The sequence below is a fragment of the Elephas maximus genome, chromosome 1 (genome assembly GCF_024166365.1).
Source record: "Elephas maximus indicus isolate mEleMax1 chromosome 1, mEleMax1 primary haplotype, whole genome shotgun sequence".
In the NCBI taxonomy this organism is placed as follows: domain Eukaryota; kingdom Metazoa; phylum Chordata; class Mammalia; order Proboscidea; family Elephantidae; genus Elephas; species Elephas maximus.
In genome coordinates this window covers 72,381,935-72,399,843 of record NC_064819.1, presented here as the reverse complement: position 1 = coordinate 72,399,843, position 17,909 = coordinate 72,381,935, and the positions used below count along the sequence as shown (strand labels likewise).

General features: G+C 41.4%; 2 protein-coding genes across 8 annotated transcripts in view; one reads left to right on the top strand and one right to left on the bottom strand.

Annotated features, from left to right (window-relative positions):
- CARMIL1 (capping protein regulator and myosin 1 linker 1) overlaps window positions 1-17,909 on the bottom strand; it is a 398,843-nt gene that overhangs the window by 167,504 nt on the left and 213,430 nt on the right. For all 7 annotated transcript variants that reach the window (XM_049884969.1, XM_049884962.1, XM_049884966.1 and 4 more), the window contains 4 exons: window positions 12,495-12,592; window positions 12,087-12,157; window positions 11,776-11,849; window positions 1,848-1,923 (listed from right to left, as the gene is read on the bottom strand). In XM_049884969.1, the coding sequence (XP_049740926.1) occupies window positions 1,848-1,923; window positions 11,776-11,849; window positions 12,087-12,157; window positions 12,495-12,592 (319 nt within the window). The remainder of the gene's footprint in view (window positions 1-1,847; window positions 1,924-11,775; window positions 11,850-12,086; window positions 12,158-12,494; window positions 12,593-17,909) is intronic.
- The window catches only part of LOC126076526 (cytidine monophosphate-N-acetylneuraminic acid hydroxylase), a 509,905-nt gene continuing 502,566 nt past the window's right edge, over window positions 10,571-17,909 (top strand). Inside the window, exon 1 of the mRNA XM_049885113.1 lies at window positions 10,571-10,812. The gene's annotated coding sequence lies outside the window, so the exon portion shown is untranslated. The remainder of the gene's footprint in view (window positions 10,813-17,909) is intronic.

Genomic DNA, 17,909 nt, shown 5'->3' with positions numbered 1-17,909 from the left:
ATGGTGCCATGGAGGGATAATGACAGAAAAAAAAAAAAAAATGCCCAGACACATTCGCAGACTACTGAATTCGACAATTTCCCAAACTAGGATCTCCACAACATCCTCCACAGAGTTCTCTTCAGGTTCCATTTTGAAAATCACCAGTTTAGGCGAATGTTTAAACTAGCCGGCAAAACTGACTTAGTAGAGAAGTTTTGTGCTCTATGATTCCCCAATCCCTGGCCTAATCTATCTCACTCCCAGAGTGGTTCCCTGGTCCACATGCTAGCCTTGCTCTGGGAATGGTCCTCATTCTAGTAAAGAGCAAACAAGTGGTTTCTACTCTCAGGCCTCCCATCACAGTGACCTCTCTGTTCCCTGGGGACTGACTTGGTCCCCATCCACACTGTCCCTACCTCCATCTCACTTATCTTATATACTACATCTGCTTAGCCAATATAGTTTCCGTAACTCACACTCCAAACTTGTTCATTTCCAAGCCTCTTTGCTAGTCTGATTGTAGAGATGATAATAGTAGCAGTTACCAATTACGAAATGCCTGCTTATGTCAGGTACTGGGTTAGAAGTTTCTATACATCATTTAATCATCTCAACAGCCTGAAAATGATATTGCTATATTCATTCATTCATTTGTTCAACAAACCTATTTGATACCTATTTATTAAACAGGTCCCTGGGCGATGCAAGTGGTTTGAGCTAGGCTACTAACCTAACAAGGAGCCCTGATGGCACAGTGGTTAAGCACTCAGCTGCCAATCAAAAGGTTGGCAGTTTTAATTCACCAGCTGCTCCTTGGAAACCCTGTGGGGCAGTTTACTCTGTCCTACAGGGTCGCTATGAGTTAGAATCACCTCAATGGCGCCTAACAACAGCTAACCTAAAAAGGAGCCCTGGTGGTACAGTGGTTAACCATTCACCTGCTAACCAAAAGGCTGTCGGTTCAAACCCACCAGCCACTCCATTTGGGGAAAGATGTAGCAATCTGCTTCTATAAAGATTACAGCTTTGGAAGCCTATGGGGCAGTTCTATCCTGTCCTACAGGGTCCCTATGAGTCAGAATCAACTTGACAGCAATGGCTTATTTATTAAACAATTTTTTGTTGAGCAAATACTATAAACCATCTTGTTGCTGTTGCTGTGTGCTGTCAAGTTGATTCCTACTCGTAGTAACCCTACAGGACAGAGTACAAGTGTTCCATAGGGTTTCCTAGGCTGTAAATCTTTGCGGGAGCAGATTGTCAGGTCTGGTGGGTTCAAACCACCAACCTTTTGGTTAGCAGCCAAGCGCTTACAGACCAAATATTTGGCTCCTTCACCTCTTATGAAAACGAACAGACTTCACTGTGGTTTCATTTTGCTTACATGTAAATCTGCCCAAAAAGCTCAACTAGAAAACTAATGTTAACTACCAGAACTCAATCAGGCTTTCTACCTGGTAGTGTTTTCCTAAATTCTTGGGGGGGATCTTTGTGGAGATGGAATCTAAGACAGGAACATAAAATCTGCTATTTGCCGTTGTGCAATTGTGACTTCAATCGTTTTTGCCAACTGAGCGAGCGTGTCCTAAAGGCTACACTGAATCTATCTACCTGTTCATCTTCTAAAATGGCCCAAAGCAGCTGAGAACATGAAGAAGTACTTCTCTGAAGCATCTCACATTACACGCTTTGCAAAGTTTTATGCAAATCATTTAGAGAAAAATGTCTCCTTGAGAAATAAAATGTGTGCAGCTCACCAGAATGGTGGAAAAACAAGTTTTGTTCTGTTTTTTTTTTTCACAAGGATCAGATTTTTTGAAATTGAGCAAAGCCCAGCCACACTTGCTGCCTCCTCCCTTACTTACCAGTTTTAGATCCTTAGAGGACAGCTTTGTGAACCACTGATTGTATTCCAGAGCAGCAATGATAGGTATCAGGTCCCTAGAAGAAATAACAGGTGTCAAGAAGCTGCTCCAGCAAGACCCATACCAGCACTTGCTTTTCAATTCATGCTATTCAGATTTACATGTTAATTTCTATTATTTACAAACACAATATCCAGGAAAAGCTACACCGACCACTAGTTAGCAATTAAATTCTCTAAGACAGACTTTCAGGAGCCCTGGTGGTACAATGGTTAAGCTCTTGGCCACTAACCAAAAAGTCAGTGGTTCGAACCCACCAGCCACTCTGCAGGAGAAAAGACATGGCAATCAGCTTCCATAAAGATTTACAGGCCTAGGAAAACCTATGGGGCAGTTATAGGGTCACTATGGTCGGAATCGACTGGACAGCACAGAGCAGACAGACAGATCTTTAGTGCAATGTAAGCAGGATTCCTAAAAGCTGAAGTAAATTTCCTCCAGGGACTGTGATTTCCGCTTCCAAAGAAAAGAGGATGATAGTGGTGTTGCCTGGAGAACCTTTTTTCTCTAAGAGAAATCGTACTAATTCCATACTAAACCATTGCCTTCGAATGGATTCCGAGTAGAACTGTGCATATAGGATTTTCAATGGTTGTAATCTTAGAGAAATGTCCCTGAGTGGCGCGAACGGTTTGCAACCGACTAACCTAAAGGTTGGAGCCCTGGTGATGCAGTGGTTAAAAGTTCAGCTGCTAACCAAAAGGTCAGCAGTTTGAACCCTTGGAAACCCTTTGGGGCAGTTGTACTCTGTCCTATAGGGTCGTTATGAGTTGTAATCAACTCGACAGCAATGGGTTTGGAGCCTAAAGGTTGTTGGTTTGAATGCTTTCCGCAGCATTGCAGAAGAAAGGCCTGGTGATGTGCTCCCAAAAAGGTGACAGCCAAGAAAAGCTTACAGAACAGTTCTACTCTGTAACACATGGGGTCACCATGAGTCAGAATTGACTTGACAGCAGTGAGTTTGGTTTTAATCTTATAGAAGCAGATCTCCAGGCCTCTCTTCCATGGCACTGCTACATGGATTCAAACAACAGTATTTTCTTGAGATAGTCATTTGATAGCCCTTCAGGGATAATTTACAGTTTTCTCCATTATATCTAGGCTTAAAATTGGAGTTGAATAACTTAAAAGAGTAAATATGTCAAAAATCAGCTATTACTACCAAACCAAGCATCTTAATTTACATAGAGACATGTCTTAGGTATTATTCAATTGTTATTAAATCACGTACTCTTTGAAGGATGCAGCTACGTAAAACACGGGACAAATGAGGAAATTCCCAGAATTTTGTGGTCTCAAGATTTTTTGACCATTTACTCCTAACAGCCAAGTATTTTGAACATGTACCCCTCTCCCCAAAACGTGTCTATCTATAAGTTATACACTTGTGTTACTGTATCAGGATGTCTGCTGGCTCAGTGCTTAAGAGCTTAGCTGCTAACCAAAAAGTCAGCAGTTCGAATCCACCAGCAGCTCCTTGGAAACCCTACAGAGCAGCTCCACTCTGTCCTACAGAGTTGCTATGAGTCGGAATTCACTCATCAGCAATGGGTTTTGCTTTTGGGGGGGGGGAGGGGAGTGGGGGGGTTTGCTACTGTATTAATATATTAAGTTCAATATAAAACACACACAATAAAATGGATGAGAAAAAATAAACATAAACAACTTCTAATATTTTCTCCGTTCCTCAATGTATCATCATCCTGTTCACCCCTCCGGGCCCCAAGTCCGTCTAAACCATGCTGGACAGCGCTGTTTTACAGAATTATTTAGGGAAATTTAGGGATGGAAACAGAAGCCAATGCTTTTCATACCCGACTCCACACTTCAAATAGCATTTATTTTTTAAAATGAGAGCAGGAAGGAAGAGCTGGTGCTTAGATTAGGAAAGAATTAGACCAGTACACTTAGGACAACCAGGCCAAACACAAACCACACGCCAAATTTTTCCTTGTAATGTCACGCTCAGGAATGTCAGTTTCATTAACAATCTTCCAGGAACAAGGAAAATCAATATATTCAAAGCTGCGTATTACTTCTCCACGGCACCAATACTCCTCTACTCTCATCATTCTCTGCCACTCCAAATTACGGTGTAATTACATTTTTAACACGTCAGCTCACAGCTCTGTGGGAGATCACATAGAAATTTCTAACAAAGCCATTTTTCATCTATACCTCTCTTTGGCCCACTGATACCTAAACTGAAACAAATTGCAAAAACACACATAAATATTTTGAAATCTACAAATAACAAGTAGGTAGGCATTTTTGCAAACCTTCCCAAATTACCATTCTTCTCCAGGGACTAACAGGATGGACCTAGCATGACAACTATCACCCTCATGCTTACTCAGCAACAAAAGGGTACCTGGGACTACAATAAGTCCTGACAGAGGCACGGTAAAAAAAAAATTAAATTAAATAAATAAAAAGAGAAAGCATTAAGACAGCATTCAAGTTGCTTATAAATCTACCTTGAAGTATGGGCAAGCTTAAATATTTGAGTGAGGTAGCAGAATATATACGTGTGTGTGTGTGTATATATATATATATATACAAAAAAAAAACAAACTTGTTGCCATGTAGTCAATTCCAACTCACAGAGACTCTACAAGACAGAGCAGAACTACCCCATACAGCTTCCAAGGAACACCTGGTGGATTTGAATTGCTGACCTTTTGGTTAGTAGTCATAGCTCTTAACCACTACGCCACCAGGGTTTTATACATATATATGTATGTGTATATATATATATACACATATATATATATACACACACACACACACACATATACATATATATAAACAGGAAGGTTGGTCTACACTAAAGAGAGAACAGTATACTGGATGACTTGTAAGGCGCTTCAGAACACTGTATATGATTCTCCATTTCTCAGTTCAGGAGGCTATACAAAAAAATCATATGATAATAAGGATTACTGTATCCTCTGAGGAAACCCTGGTGGTGTAGTGGTTAAGAGCTACATTTGCTAACCAAAAGGGTAGCAGTTTGAATCCACCAGGTGCTCCTTGGAAATTCTGTGGGGCAGTTCTACTCTGTCCTATAGGGTTGCTTTGAGTCGGAATCAACTCAAAGGCAATGGGTTTTTGGGTAGCCTCTGAAAAAGAGCAGATCCCAGACAAATCAGAAGAATAGGGACATTAGGAGGGCCTTTATGAGAACAGGGACATGGGCACTGCCCTGTCCCCAGATCTGTGCCTTCTTCTAAAACCACTTCCCACCTGTGGCGATGGGGTCACACACGTAGAGGCCACTATCACTTCCATCCCTATGCTCCAGGTGAGAAAGCTGCCAAAACCGTGTTTACTTTCCCTATCGAGTGACATTAACATCAGTGTCACTCACATGACCCAGATCTTCCACTCCCCAATTTGGATCTGAACTAGTCTAGGGGAAGAGAGTAGTTAGAAACACCTAGGTGCCAAAAGACAAAGACTTGGGTGAGTGAACTGAAAGAAACTTGAAATTGTGTAAGAATCCAACCGGGATGGAGTCATGGATTAAAGTAGGTGATACAGAGCAAAATGGGTTCAGGAGGACATTAAAGCAGTAATTCCCAACCTGGGTATGGGTAGAAGAGGAGGGCATGTCTGAGTAATCTGATGGGCTTTTTCTACATAATTCCCCCAACCCCTTGGGGTTCTGATTGACTGCCCTAGAGAGGTACCAACCCAGCTGCCAATAAGTCAATTATGACTCATGGAGACCCACGTGTGTCAGAGTAAAACTGCGCTCTATAGTTTTTTCAGCAGCTAATTTTTTGGAAAAGAGCCCTGGTGGTGCAGTGGTTAAGTACTCGGCCACTAACCAAAAGGTCGGCAATTTGAACCCACCAATCATTGCATGGTAGAAATATGTAGTAGTATGCTCTCGTAAACACTACAGCCTTAGAAACTTTATGGGGCAGTTCTACTCTGTCCTATAGGGTAGCTATGACTCAGAATCAACTCAATGGCAATGGGTATTTTTTGGAAGTAGATCTCCAGGCCTTTCTTCCAAGGTGCCTCTGGGTGGATTTTAACTCCCAGCCTTTCAGTTAAGAGCCTAGCACATTAACGGTTTATACCACCCAGGTATTCGCCTGGAGGCTTACCAAAACACCTGTTGCCATCCAGTTGATTCTGACTCATAGCGACCCAATAGAATAGAGTAGAACTGCCCCATAGAGTTTCCAAGTAACAGCTGGTAGATTCAAAATGCTGATCTTTTGGTTAGCAGCCATAGCTCGCCATAGCTCTTGACCACTGCACCATCAGGGCTCCAGAGGCATACAATTCTTTAAAATTCTTTATTCTGAGCCACTGACAGGCTGGGCAGCAGAGCATCATATCATACAGAATGAGCAAGACACACACAGCCCAGCCCTCATCGACCTTCCGTGCCAGCAGCGTTCATGGTTTTAACAACTGTTAAGGATGGAAGTTTCTAGCTATGATGACTAAATGCAATGGGGAGGAAAAGCAAAATGAAATAATAATAACAAAGTTTTGAATCTTAGCTAAATAGGAGCGCTGTCTTATTGATTATACAAAACGGGACTGGCCTTCTAGAAGGATCAGGTTCAGGGATACCTGTATATAAAAACACACAGAGTCTGATTTTAATAAATGTAAACAGCCAACAAAATTGCTTGCTTATATCTGAATGATATTCAAGCACACACACTCCTGTTGTCATAGTGAGAAAATTAAGGCATAGATTTGAGAACGATTGTTGGTCTTTGCTAACAAACTCCAGTTCAACACCTGTCCCATTTTAATCTCTTACACCTCCAACTTTTCCAACTGTTTCATCCGCTTCTCCATAATTTCACACTCAAATGAGAAAAATATCAACATGACTTTTTGCAAAACCTCTCAAATTTAGAGAACGACCTACATCACACTCAAATTATACCACAATGAATCCTTTTAGACCATAGTACCATTTAAGGACAGGCTGACTTCTTCATGGGTAAGCATGTCTGAGCTTTAAATATATAGAAATGCTCACCCAACACAATTTGTTGTAACTTGATCAGCAAAATACTATTAATAGAGGCTATCTCTCAGGACTGGGAAGTAGCATCTTTATACCAGAAGTGATTCTAATTTTAATAAGAAGAACCATGGGAGAAAATTAAATCCTCAAGAACGAGAAGATAAAATCTAGAGATAGGGTGATCAAGAGTCGGCCAGGAAAAAAAAAATTAGGCAACAGCAGGAGAGATGACATCTACAGCAGTGATTCCCATGTTTTATTAACAGATCAGTGAAAGCAGCCCTGGTGGTGTAGTGGCTAAGAGCTTGGCTGCTAACCAAAAGGTCAGCAGCTCGAACCCACCAGCTGCTCCTTGGAAACCCTGTGCAGCAGTTCTACCCTGTCCTATAGGGTCACTATGAGTCAAAATCAACTCGATGGCAACAGGTTTGGTTTTTGGATCAGTAAAAATAAATTTGATATTTAAGAATACCTTGAAAATTTTTAATATTTAGTTATTAATTATTTACTAAAAATACTACATAAATGTCACAAAGGAGATCCCGGGTAACACAAACAGTTAAAGTGCTCAGATAATAACCAAAAGGTTGGTGGTTTGAATCAACCCAGAGGCACTCGGAAGAAAGGCCTGGTGACCTGCTTCTGAGAAGTCATAGCCATGAAAACCCTATGGAGCACAGTTCTACTGCGCAACATACAGGGTTGCCATGAGTCGGAATGGACTCAAAGGCAACCTTTTTTTGTTTGTTTGGGGGGGGGGAGAATGTATTACATATGTACATTAAAAAGCAATGATAAAAAATCTTAAATGAGTCAAAAATAACTGTCAATAGAAGTGCTAGTATTTTTCTGCACCTCATCTTGTGTTCTCCTTCAGGAATAGAAACCCTCTGTTGAGGCCAGTGATCTAGATTAGGGGTCTGCAAATGACATCTGTTTTTGTAAATAAAGTTTTATTGGAACAGAACCACAGCTGTTTATTTACCTAATGTTGAGAGATGCTTTCAAGCTACAATAGCAGTGTTGCATAATTGCAAGAGACCTTCTGGCTCATCAAGTCTAAAATATTTACTATTTGGATCTTTTAAAGTGATGAAAAGGGTCCTTCTGGTCCCTAAATCAAGTAAAAAATGCAGATAATTAAGGTCTGCCCCAGAAATACGGCACTTCGGCTAAAAATTTTCCAGCTGAGAAATTAGTAAATCTACTTGCAGGAAAATCTACAATTCTAAAAAGCTTGGCAAAGTTTCTTGATTTTGAATAGTACTCTACATACTCCAGGTAACTGTATTTAGTAGTTTCTTTAGATACAGATTCCCTGTGTTGACAGACTAATGGTCACATTAAACACAATGGATTAGCTGGAAAGTTCAGCACTGATGCTACGCATAATCTATTGTGTGCCCATCAAATCGATTCTGACTCATAGAGACCCTATAGGACAGGGGAGAACTGCCTCATAGGGTTTCCAAGACTGCAATCTCTACTAGGTTTTTTCTTCTGTGGAGCCACTGGTGGATTTGAACCACTGAGCTTTCAGTTAGCAGCCAAGTGCTTAACCATAGCACCACCCAGGCTCCTTGCATAACCTATTACTGGTGTAAAAGTCATTAAGGATGTAGCCAACGAAGAAAACCTGAGAAAGACCTCAAGCTGCCCTGCAGTGTCTTCATCTCTGTAGGTCGGCTAGTCTTCTACTGTGGTCCATGGATCCCTGGGTTTCCCGCCCACCCCCCACCAAGACCCATTCAAGGTGTTCACAAGTTCGAAACTATTTTCATAATGACGCTGAAGAGGTATTTTTACTTTTCATTGTGTCGACATATGCATGGATGGTCCAAATGCAATGGTGGGTAAAACTGCTGTTGCCTGAGCATGAAGTGAGGCACCAAACCTTGTGCTTCGTCCCTGTAGTATTCACTGCCACACACAGTGTAAAAAAAAAAAAAACAATTTTATTTACGAATGTCCTTGATGACATAAAAATTATTTGTTTTTTTAAACCTTTGCCCATGAGTATATGCTTTTGTAAGATATTCTATGTAACAAAATAGAACGTACACAGAAAATACTTCTGCTATATACCAAAGTGATGACTGTCTTGATGAAAAAATATTTGTGCAGCAGTTACAAGCTGCAGGCGGATCATTTATCTCTTTGTTCATGAAGTACCATAAAGAAATGAATGACAGACAAGCTGAGGTTATTCTGTCTTGGGACTTGGCAGATATTCTCTCTAAAATGTAAGACATGAGCCAGTCACCTCAAGGAAAGCAACTGGCCGTATTCGTTTCTAATGGTAAAATCACAGCTTTCCAATAAAAATTTAGACTTTGTAAAATTTGTATCCACTGTGAGTTGGGACAGTTTTGCAGTACTTTAAAGACTTCTGATAAGACCAATTGTGATAGTAACAAATGTCTCTCTCTCATTCTTTTTTTTTTGCAATTAATGTTATATGCTAACAGCAAAATATTGGGAAGCTCTACAGTGATCCAATATCTTCCAAATGACCAATGCACAATGCTACAAAATCAGGTATGTATGCGTAAGATCCATTCAAAGTACCAGATAGACCAGTGGATTTTAACGGAACAAAATAAAAACAAATGCACTGATATAGTTTTAGATTTCACACTGCAATGAATCTTTAAGAAACCACTTCTTGCTAAGCTTTGGTGAAGTTTAAGGAAGAATTATCTGCAATTATGTGAAAAGGCTATTAAAAATAGTTTCCCCTTTTCTAATGACGCATCTGCACGAGGCTGGATTTCCTTCATATCCTTCAGTCAAAACAGCACCATCACAATGGATTGAAAGCAGCAGCAGAGATGACAACCCAGCTGTCTTCTATTAAGTCAGACAGGAAAGGAGTTTGCAAAAGGGTAACGGGATGTCACTCCTCGTTCTGTTTTTTTTTTTTTTTTTAATATAGTTCTTTTTCTAACATGTCATTTATGTTAGCATATGATGGTTTTATTATTGTCATTTTTAAAGGGAATTTTTGAAAATATCTGATACGGGCCACAACATGGATGAACCTTGAACACGTTATGCTGAGCTAAGTAAGTCAAATCACAAAAGGTCAAACACTGTACGATCTCACTATATGAAACACTTAGAATAGGCAAATGTACAGAGATCCATTTAACAGTGGTTACCAGGAGCGGGACAGAAGAGGAAAGAGGGCAATCTTTGTTTCATTTGGACTGAGTTTCTGTTTATGGGGACGGAAAAATGCTGGTGATGGTTGCATCATGTGATTGATATTATTGGTTTTGCTGAACAGCACAAATGAAAAATGTGGAACTGGCAAATGCTTTGTCACCTATATTTGGCAACAATAAAATTTTATCATTTTGTCAAATTTTAGCTTTAATTTCTAACTGGTAAATATTGATAGATATGATACACATAAACAAAACCGCAGTAATTTTTTAAGAATGTAAAAGGGTCGCGACAGCAAAAACATTGACACCTGACACTGTAGACCTACTTACTTCTATATTATTCTATGTGTGATTTTTCGTTTAGAAAGTATTTATTAAGTACAATATTTCCGTTTTTGTTTCTCAGTTCACTTTTTCATGTGCTGCACAGGAAACGCCTTGCCTAAATTTGGGAGTATGAAGTTCCCTCACATATAAGAAGAGGGACAGGGGCTCTCAGCAAGAGAAAATTGCCTACTCCACAAAGAGTAAGCAAATCCAACATGAGAACCAGAGGTTTGGGGCTCATCAGCCACAAACACAGACACAGCTGAGCCTGCTTCACCATCCTCCTCCAAAGACCCCGGCTGTGGAAAGAGGAGGCCTCTCCATCTACTACCCTTTCTTCCTGCCCAATCCACTTGGCCAGAACTCTGCAGGGACCCCACTACAGGTCTGGACTTCCTGCCAGGTAGGTGGAAAAATAATTGGAAATGGTATTTTGGGGACAGGGTGCTTCTGGTTACTAAGAAGGGGCATCAACAACTATAATCCCGTCTGCAATTCCAATTGTCCAGATAACATATGGTATAGCTGGAATCTCAGACTTCTGCCTCTCGATTCCAAATAAAGGATCGGGACCACTGCAGGGGAGTAGGGTTGATATCTGACTGTCTAAAAATAAGTAGTAATATATCCAGGGTGGAGGGTATTGCGAGAGAACGGGATGAATTACCAGAGCAGACAGTCTGGAAGGAGACCAACACTCAACTCCGTTTGAGACCTAAATAAATTTGACAGGTCTCCTTGCTGGGAGAAGAGGGAGCCGAAGGAAGCTTTTCTCAGGGGCCTGATCACACTATCCACAGCCCTAAATATATTAAAGTCATGATCCTAGGACCTAAACATCTCTCAGATAATTTATAATAAATTTCGTGGTTTTATTATCACTCTCACAAAGCAGATATTGGCAAGCCAATTTCCAGCAATATATGCATTTGTACCCTAGCAATCCCCAATTCACAAAGAAATCAGGAACTAAAACCCATTTGTTAGGGTTTGAGTATATAATATCCTTACCAAAAAAAAAAAAAAATGCTGTAAATGGTAATTAAATAAAACAGTACTACGTTTCATATACAGACTAGCTTAAATAGACTTGTGGACTGGTTAAAGAATTATATTGTTTCCATGGAAAAATTTAGAATATTTTTTAACTACAAACTCTGGATTTGGGGAATTTACACATACCCTCACTACAAGCCATTCATAATAATGAGCACATTTGAAACTGTCACTTGAAAGACAAAATCCAGAGATTCTTAGATTTTCCTGATTTCCCGTTACTAGAGGATTCTCTGTAGATAATGTGCCAACAGAGAAGTGCAGGTTGGAAAGCAAAGTCAGGAATAGAAGAAAGGAAGATGCAGCTTACCTGTGGTCAAGATGACTAAAGTCTTGTAAATTCAATTCCCTGGTGTCTTGAGTCAGATAAATTGTATCCACATCCTATTTGGGAGAGAATTCAGTCATGTAAACAGGCCGTGTAAACAATCAGGGAAGCAAGCGATGCAAAGAAAATTAGAGCATGACATAGGCAGATTTTTTATGTAATCTTAAAACAGAGAATTTTAAACAAACAAAAAAAATTATGGTGGGGGCGTGAGGGGAGAGAAAGGAATAAAAGCCAGTCAAATATTCTCCAGGTATGTGTGTATGTGTGAGTGAGTCAACAGAAATACTTACCCATTGTACTTCTTCCCTATACGAAAATCCCAGCCAGTCACAAACACAGGCATACATCTGAGAAAATCCACCTGAAGCACACAACAGAAAAGGGGCTGATTTTCCGTTCAGTGATTTTTAAATTAAAATTTTAAAAGCTTAAATATGGCCAATGTTCACAACGCTGATTAGCCTTTTCGTTTGGGAAAACAGCGAAGATTCTCTCCCCGGTGCTATACTCAGGGCATACCAGGATGCAATGCAGCTTAAATACAGGACTTTTGTCCACCAATCTAAGGTCTGTGCAGTACTAATTACACCTTAAAACTAATTGTACCTTTACAGTAGCACACTAGAAATAGACTTAACTTCCTAGCAGGGGAAAAGCCATCCAGCCATTTACATTTTGGGTTTAAAACGCATGCTCACCACATGGGCCCTGCTCAGCCACGGTCTGGCTGTCCCACAGAGCCTGGAGACTGGCCAGTCGCTCAGATGGCTCCACGGAGACTTTTTTCATGATTCTCCTGTAAGATCAAGGACAACAATACATTTCAAAAACCAAGTGTTTTGAAGTGCCCCAGAGATTTATTTGTGATACGCCTTTTTTTTTCTTTTTTTCCCCACAAAGTTGGGCGTCACTTCAATTTTGGGAAATACATTCCCACTTTTAGAATGCTACAGAATTGACAATCTTTGGGAACCTAATACTAAACTCCTTTATTTAAATCCCCTTGTAAGCTAACGGTTATCTAGCAATGTAAATAACCTCTACATTATTTACTTTGTAACATTAGACTGTATCATAATAGTTAAAAACAATGTACATTTAATTAAATTGAGTTATTAAATTATGTGTGTATCAAATATAAATGATTAATTTTCAAAGAATTAAAGTACAAATCTTCTATGTCTTTCCGTAACACCTGGTACAAACGTCCATGAAGAACCTGATCACTCCACATTGGAATAGCTGTTCCTTTCTCTCTCTTCCCCCACACTACAATTCCTCTCGGGCAGACAACATGTCCAACTCCCTGCCACCCCATCCTCAGAACCTAAGTCCTGCTCACACATGCTGAGGCAAGATAGAGTAGTAGTCAGCCGTGTGGCCAAACACCCTAAAGTTTCATTATTCACAGAACTGGCAAAATAAGGGGACCTACCCCTTGGGGTAATTATGAGAAAGAAAGAAATTAATACCCTTGGGGTAATTGTGAGAAAGAAAGAAATTAATACCTGTAAATTTACCAGAACAATCCTTGGTACATGGTAAAGTCCCAATAGATGTTAGTTGATGCTATTGTAGTTATCGCGTAGTAATCGTTCAATGAACACTTTGTGAATTCATTAATACACTCAAAAGTGTTATTAAATGTCTACAGTGTAGCAAGAACCACCTCCAGATAGCAGACACACAACTATGAACAAAACAGATGCTGTCTGTGTGAGTCATCTAGTGCTGCCATAACAGAAATACCAAAAGTGGATGGCTTTAACAAACAGAAATTTATCTCCTCCAGGTAAAGTAGGCTAAAAGTCCAAATTCAAGGCATCAGCTCCAGGGGAAGGCTTTCTCTGTCGGCTCTGGAAGAAGGTCCTTGTCCTCAGTCTTCCCATGATCGAGGAGCTTCTCAGGCACAGGGACCCCGGGTCCAAAGGATCCGCTCTGCTCCTGGCGCTGCTTTCTTGGTGGTATGAGGTCCCCAACCCTCTTCTTGCTTCCCTTTCCTTTTATCTCTTGAGAGACAAAAGATCTTGCAGACCACACCCTGAGAAACTCCCTTTACCTTGGATCAGAGAGGTGACCTCAGTGTAAGGGTGGTGTTACAATCCCACCCTAATCCTCTCAACATAAAATCACAATCACAAAATGGAGGACAACCACACAATACTGGGGATCATGGCCTAACCAAGCTGATACACACAATTTTGAGGGGGACATAATTCAATCCATGGCATCCCATCCTTTGGCCCCCCCCATCACATCCTTGCAACATGCAAAACATATTCATCCTATCATATGATAGCAAAAGTCTTAACTCCAAGTCCAAACTGCAAAAATCCCTCTTTATCTGTGAAATCTAGGAAACAAGTCATCTGCTTCTACTGATACAATCGAAGAACAGGCACAAGATAGACATTTCCATTACAAATGCGTGAAACTGCAGGGAAAGAAGGCATAACAGGCACCAAGCAAGTAAGCAGAACACATTACATTAGCCCTCAAAGCTTTGAGAATAGTCCTCTTTTCTCGGAGACAATTTACACAATAACCCTGCCCTCTAGCCTCTAGGTATTGGCCACACTCTTCAGATTTTGAGTGGAGGCTTCTTGGCCCTGGGCTTTAGCTCCGCCTTTCAGGCTCCCTGGGACTGCAACTCGCAACTCGCAACTCTGCTCCCTCCCTCGGCTTTAGGCCACCATCCTCCTAGTCCATCTGAGTGGCAACTCCACCCTTAGAAACACCAGAAGCCAGGGCTCTACCCTTTGAAACCCCTGAGGTCATGGCTATACCTTTTGAGGCTGAGGCAGCTCGACTTCTTGTATTGTCTCCTCAGCTTCTGCTTCCTGGTTTCTTGGCCTCTCGGCTCCTCCGGCCTCACATCCACATCTGCCTTGCTGGGGCAAGTGTTCCAAAGCTCAGTAGCTCCACAGTTAAGTGGCCAGAGGCACCCCACTCCACCAGGAAGCCTCCTACACACAGGCACTCAGCTCTCTCACTCCATGGGTTGGCAAGCCTAGCTCCACTGATAAGTGCCCAGAGGCACCTCAGTCCGCCAGGAAGCTTCCTGCGCACAGGCACTCAGCTCTCTCGATCTGTGGGTCCGTTCCAGCGCCGTCTAGCACTGGTCTCCTCGTTCAGCAGCTGCTGGTTCTCTGCTGTTGCAACTTCTTTGCCACTGCAGGTTCTCTGCTGCGCTGGTCCTCTGCTGCTGTTGCAACTCTATCCATTCACAGTTTGAAAACCACTTCCACAATTTAGGTATCTGTTTGAGCAGCACCCCACTCTCTCGGCACCAAATTTTGTGTTAGTCATCTAGTGCTGCCATAACAGAAACACCACAAGTGGATGGCTTTAACAAACAAATTTATTTCCTCATGGTAAAGTAGGCTAAAAGTCCAAATTCAAGACAACAGCTCCAGGGGAAGGACTTCTCTCTCTGTCAGCTCTGGAAGAAGGTCCTTGTCCTCAACCTTTCCACGGTCGAGGAGCTTCTCAGGCTCAAGGACCCTGGGTCCAAAGGACGCGCTCTGCTCCTGGTGCTTCTTTCTTGGTGGTATGAGGTCCCCAACTCTCTGCTAGCTTCCCTTTCCTTTTATCTCTTGAGAAATAAAAGGTAGTGCAGACCACATTCCAGGGTAACTCTGTTTACATTGGATCGGGGAGGTGACCTGAGCAAGGGTGGTGTTGCAATCCCACTCTAATCCTCTCAACATAAAATTGCAATTACAAAATGGAGGACAACCACACAATACTGGGAATCATGGCCTAACCAAGTTGATACACACATTTTTGGGGGGACATAATTCAATCCATGACACTGTCCCTGCCCTCCCAAAGCACATGCAATTTTTTTTTTTTTTTTAATGAGAAGCAGATAAATAAACATGCAACGCGATAAGGGAATAACTAAGACAGGAGAAGTACAGGGTATAAGAGCAAAGAAGGGGCACTTATTCTTTGGTGGGAGAAGAGGCAGCAAGCGGGGAGTTTAGACATATTCTTTGGTGCCTATTATGTTGAAGTCCCTGGTTGGTGCACTTATAACACTGCTAACCAGAAAGGTTGGAGGTTCAAGTCCACCTAGAGGTGCCTCAGAAGAAAGGCCTTGTGATTTACTTCCAAAAAACGAGCCATTGAAAGCTCTATGGAGCCCAGATCTAATCTGACACACATGGGGTCAGAGGTGACTCAAGGGCAACCAGTTTTTATTTTTAAGATCCGAAGGAGGAAAATAATTAATCAGGTAAAGCATGGGGTTGGGGTGGGGAGCCAGGGGTTCCGGAAAGTGTTTCATATAAAAGGAATAGCATGTTCATGGAGAAGAGAATACTTGTGCTCACCAGAAAATGAATTAAAAAAAAAAAAAAAAAAAACCCATTACTGTAAAGTCCATTCCAACTCATAGCAACCCTAAAGGACAGAGTAGAGTTCTAGCAGCTGGCGGATTCCAACTGCCGACCTTTTGATTAGCAGCTGAAGGCTTTGCCACTGTACCACCAGGGCTCCAAAGACTGAATAAAGCCCAAAATAGTTAGCAAACACTGTGTAACAGGGAGAAGAGTTAAGAGTCTGGGACGGTCAGCAGAACCCAGGTGATGGTGAGTCTTACCGGTCAAATTAGGGGGTTTAGATTTTATTCTCAGGGCAATGAAGAGTGACGGAAAGACTGCCAACAGGGGAGCGTGAGATGATCAGACAGACAATGTAGACAAGTGTGTGTTTTGGGGTGAGGGGATTATGAATAAACTTGAGAATTAAAAAAAGAGGGGAAAATCTTGGGAAATAAAGAACTTAATGGGACTCTTAAGGGCCCGACTGAGAGTGGAGGTCATGGATTGTTGGTAGCATCAAGCTGGTGAGTGATGGGATTTTCTACCACAGCACTCTGCTGCCCAAAAGCGTATGGAGAAAGGAGCAGGGTTGTAGGGTTTCCAGCCAGATGTGCCAGGAAAACAGTGGGGACAGAAGGAGCTGAGGATATTGACAAGGCCTAGCTGATGTGATGGGACATGTAGGTCAAGTGGTTACACAAGAAAGGGAAGGCAGAAAGAGAATGGGGTGGCAGGTGGTGGTATGGGGGTGGAAGGGACACCAAGGGACCATGGCCTGGAGGCCTTGAAAAAGTCCAAGTACTGGTACCTCCGAGGGAGAAAAAGGGAAAGGGAGACCAGGATGACAAAACTGTGGTTTCATCATAGCAAAAGCTATTCCAGGAGATTACAAGGTTTAGGATGTGGCCGCAAAAGCAAGTGCATGAGGTGGGGTGAAGGTCAGTGGAAGGAAAGAGGCCACGAACTTTGAGGAAGAGTGCTAACGGGTCAGAGTCACCCAGATTATGATCAGACTTGGGTGCAAGGTGGTGAAATAAAGATGCTAAATCATACTGAACATATCTTAATCTTTGTTTAATGATTTAAAAGTACTTCTGCCATGTATAATGCTTTTAGTCATCATGGACTTCAATCACCTTGGTTCCAGTTATTTCCGTTTTCCTATTGGATATATTCCAGAAAAAATGTTCTAAAGGCTGACAAGTCACCTGGTCAATTTGTCCTATTCCTAAAGAAAACCTCGTATACAAATTAAAACGTTTAAATACAGCACCCCGTTCACATTGATAATATTCTTCCTACTTTATAATGTTTACAACTGAGGCAAAATCAGGTATAATCAATTAATGTCAGATGTTGTTAATTCTTTCAAATCATTGTGTGAGGGCATGAAATCTACAAGGGTAGCATGATTTTTTTTCCTATTTTATTTGAAAGCTGCTCTGATTAAGTACCATTATTTTTAAAAATTCTTAATGGAGGGGAGACTGTGGGTTTAACAAGGCATTCACAACTAAAGTGATGTTGCAAAATCAGACAATTTGGAACGATTAGTAGGACTCATTGATTCAGTATCATCGTTCTGGTATTTTAGAGGCCTTGTCGCCTAGCTACATCAAGATTGGGAAGGCAGATATAACAGAAAGGGACAGCAGAACTATGGAAAGCAGACAACCCACACACTCACACAGCTGAATTAAGTAAACCATGGATATACCGAGCTGAATTTTTGCCTGGCTTCACCTGAGATCACATTTCTCTTTTAAAGTTCTTTCTGTTTCGGCA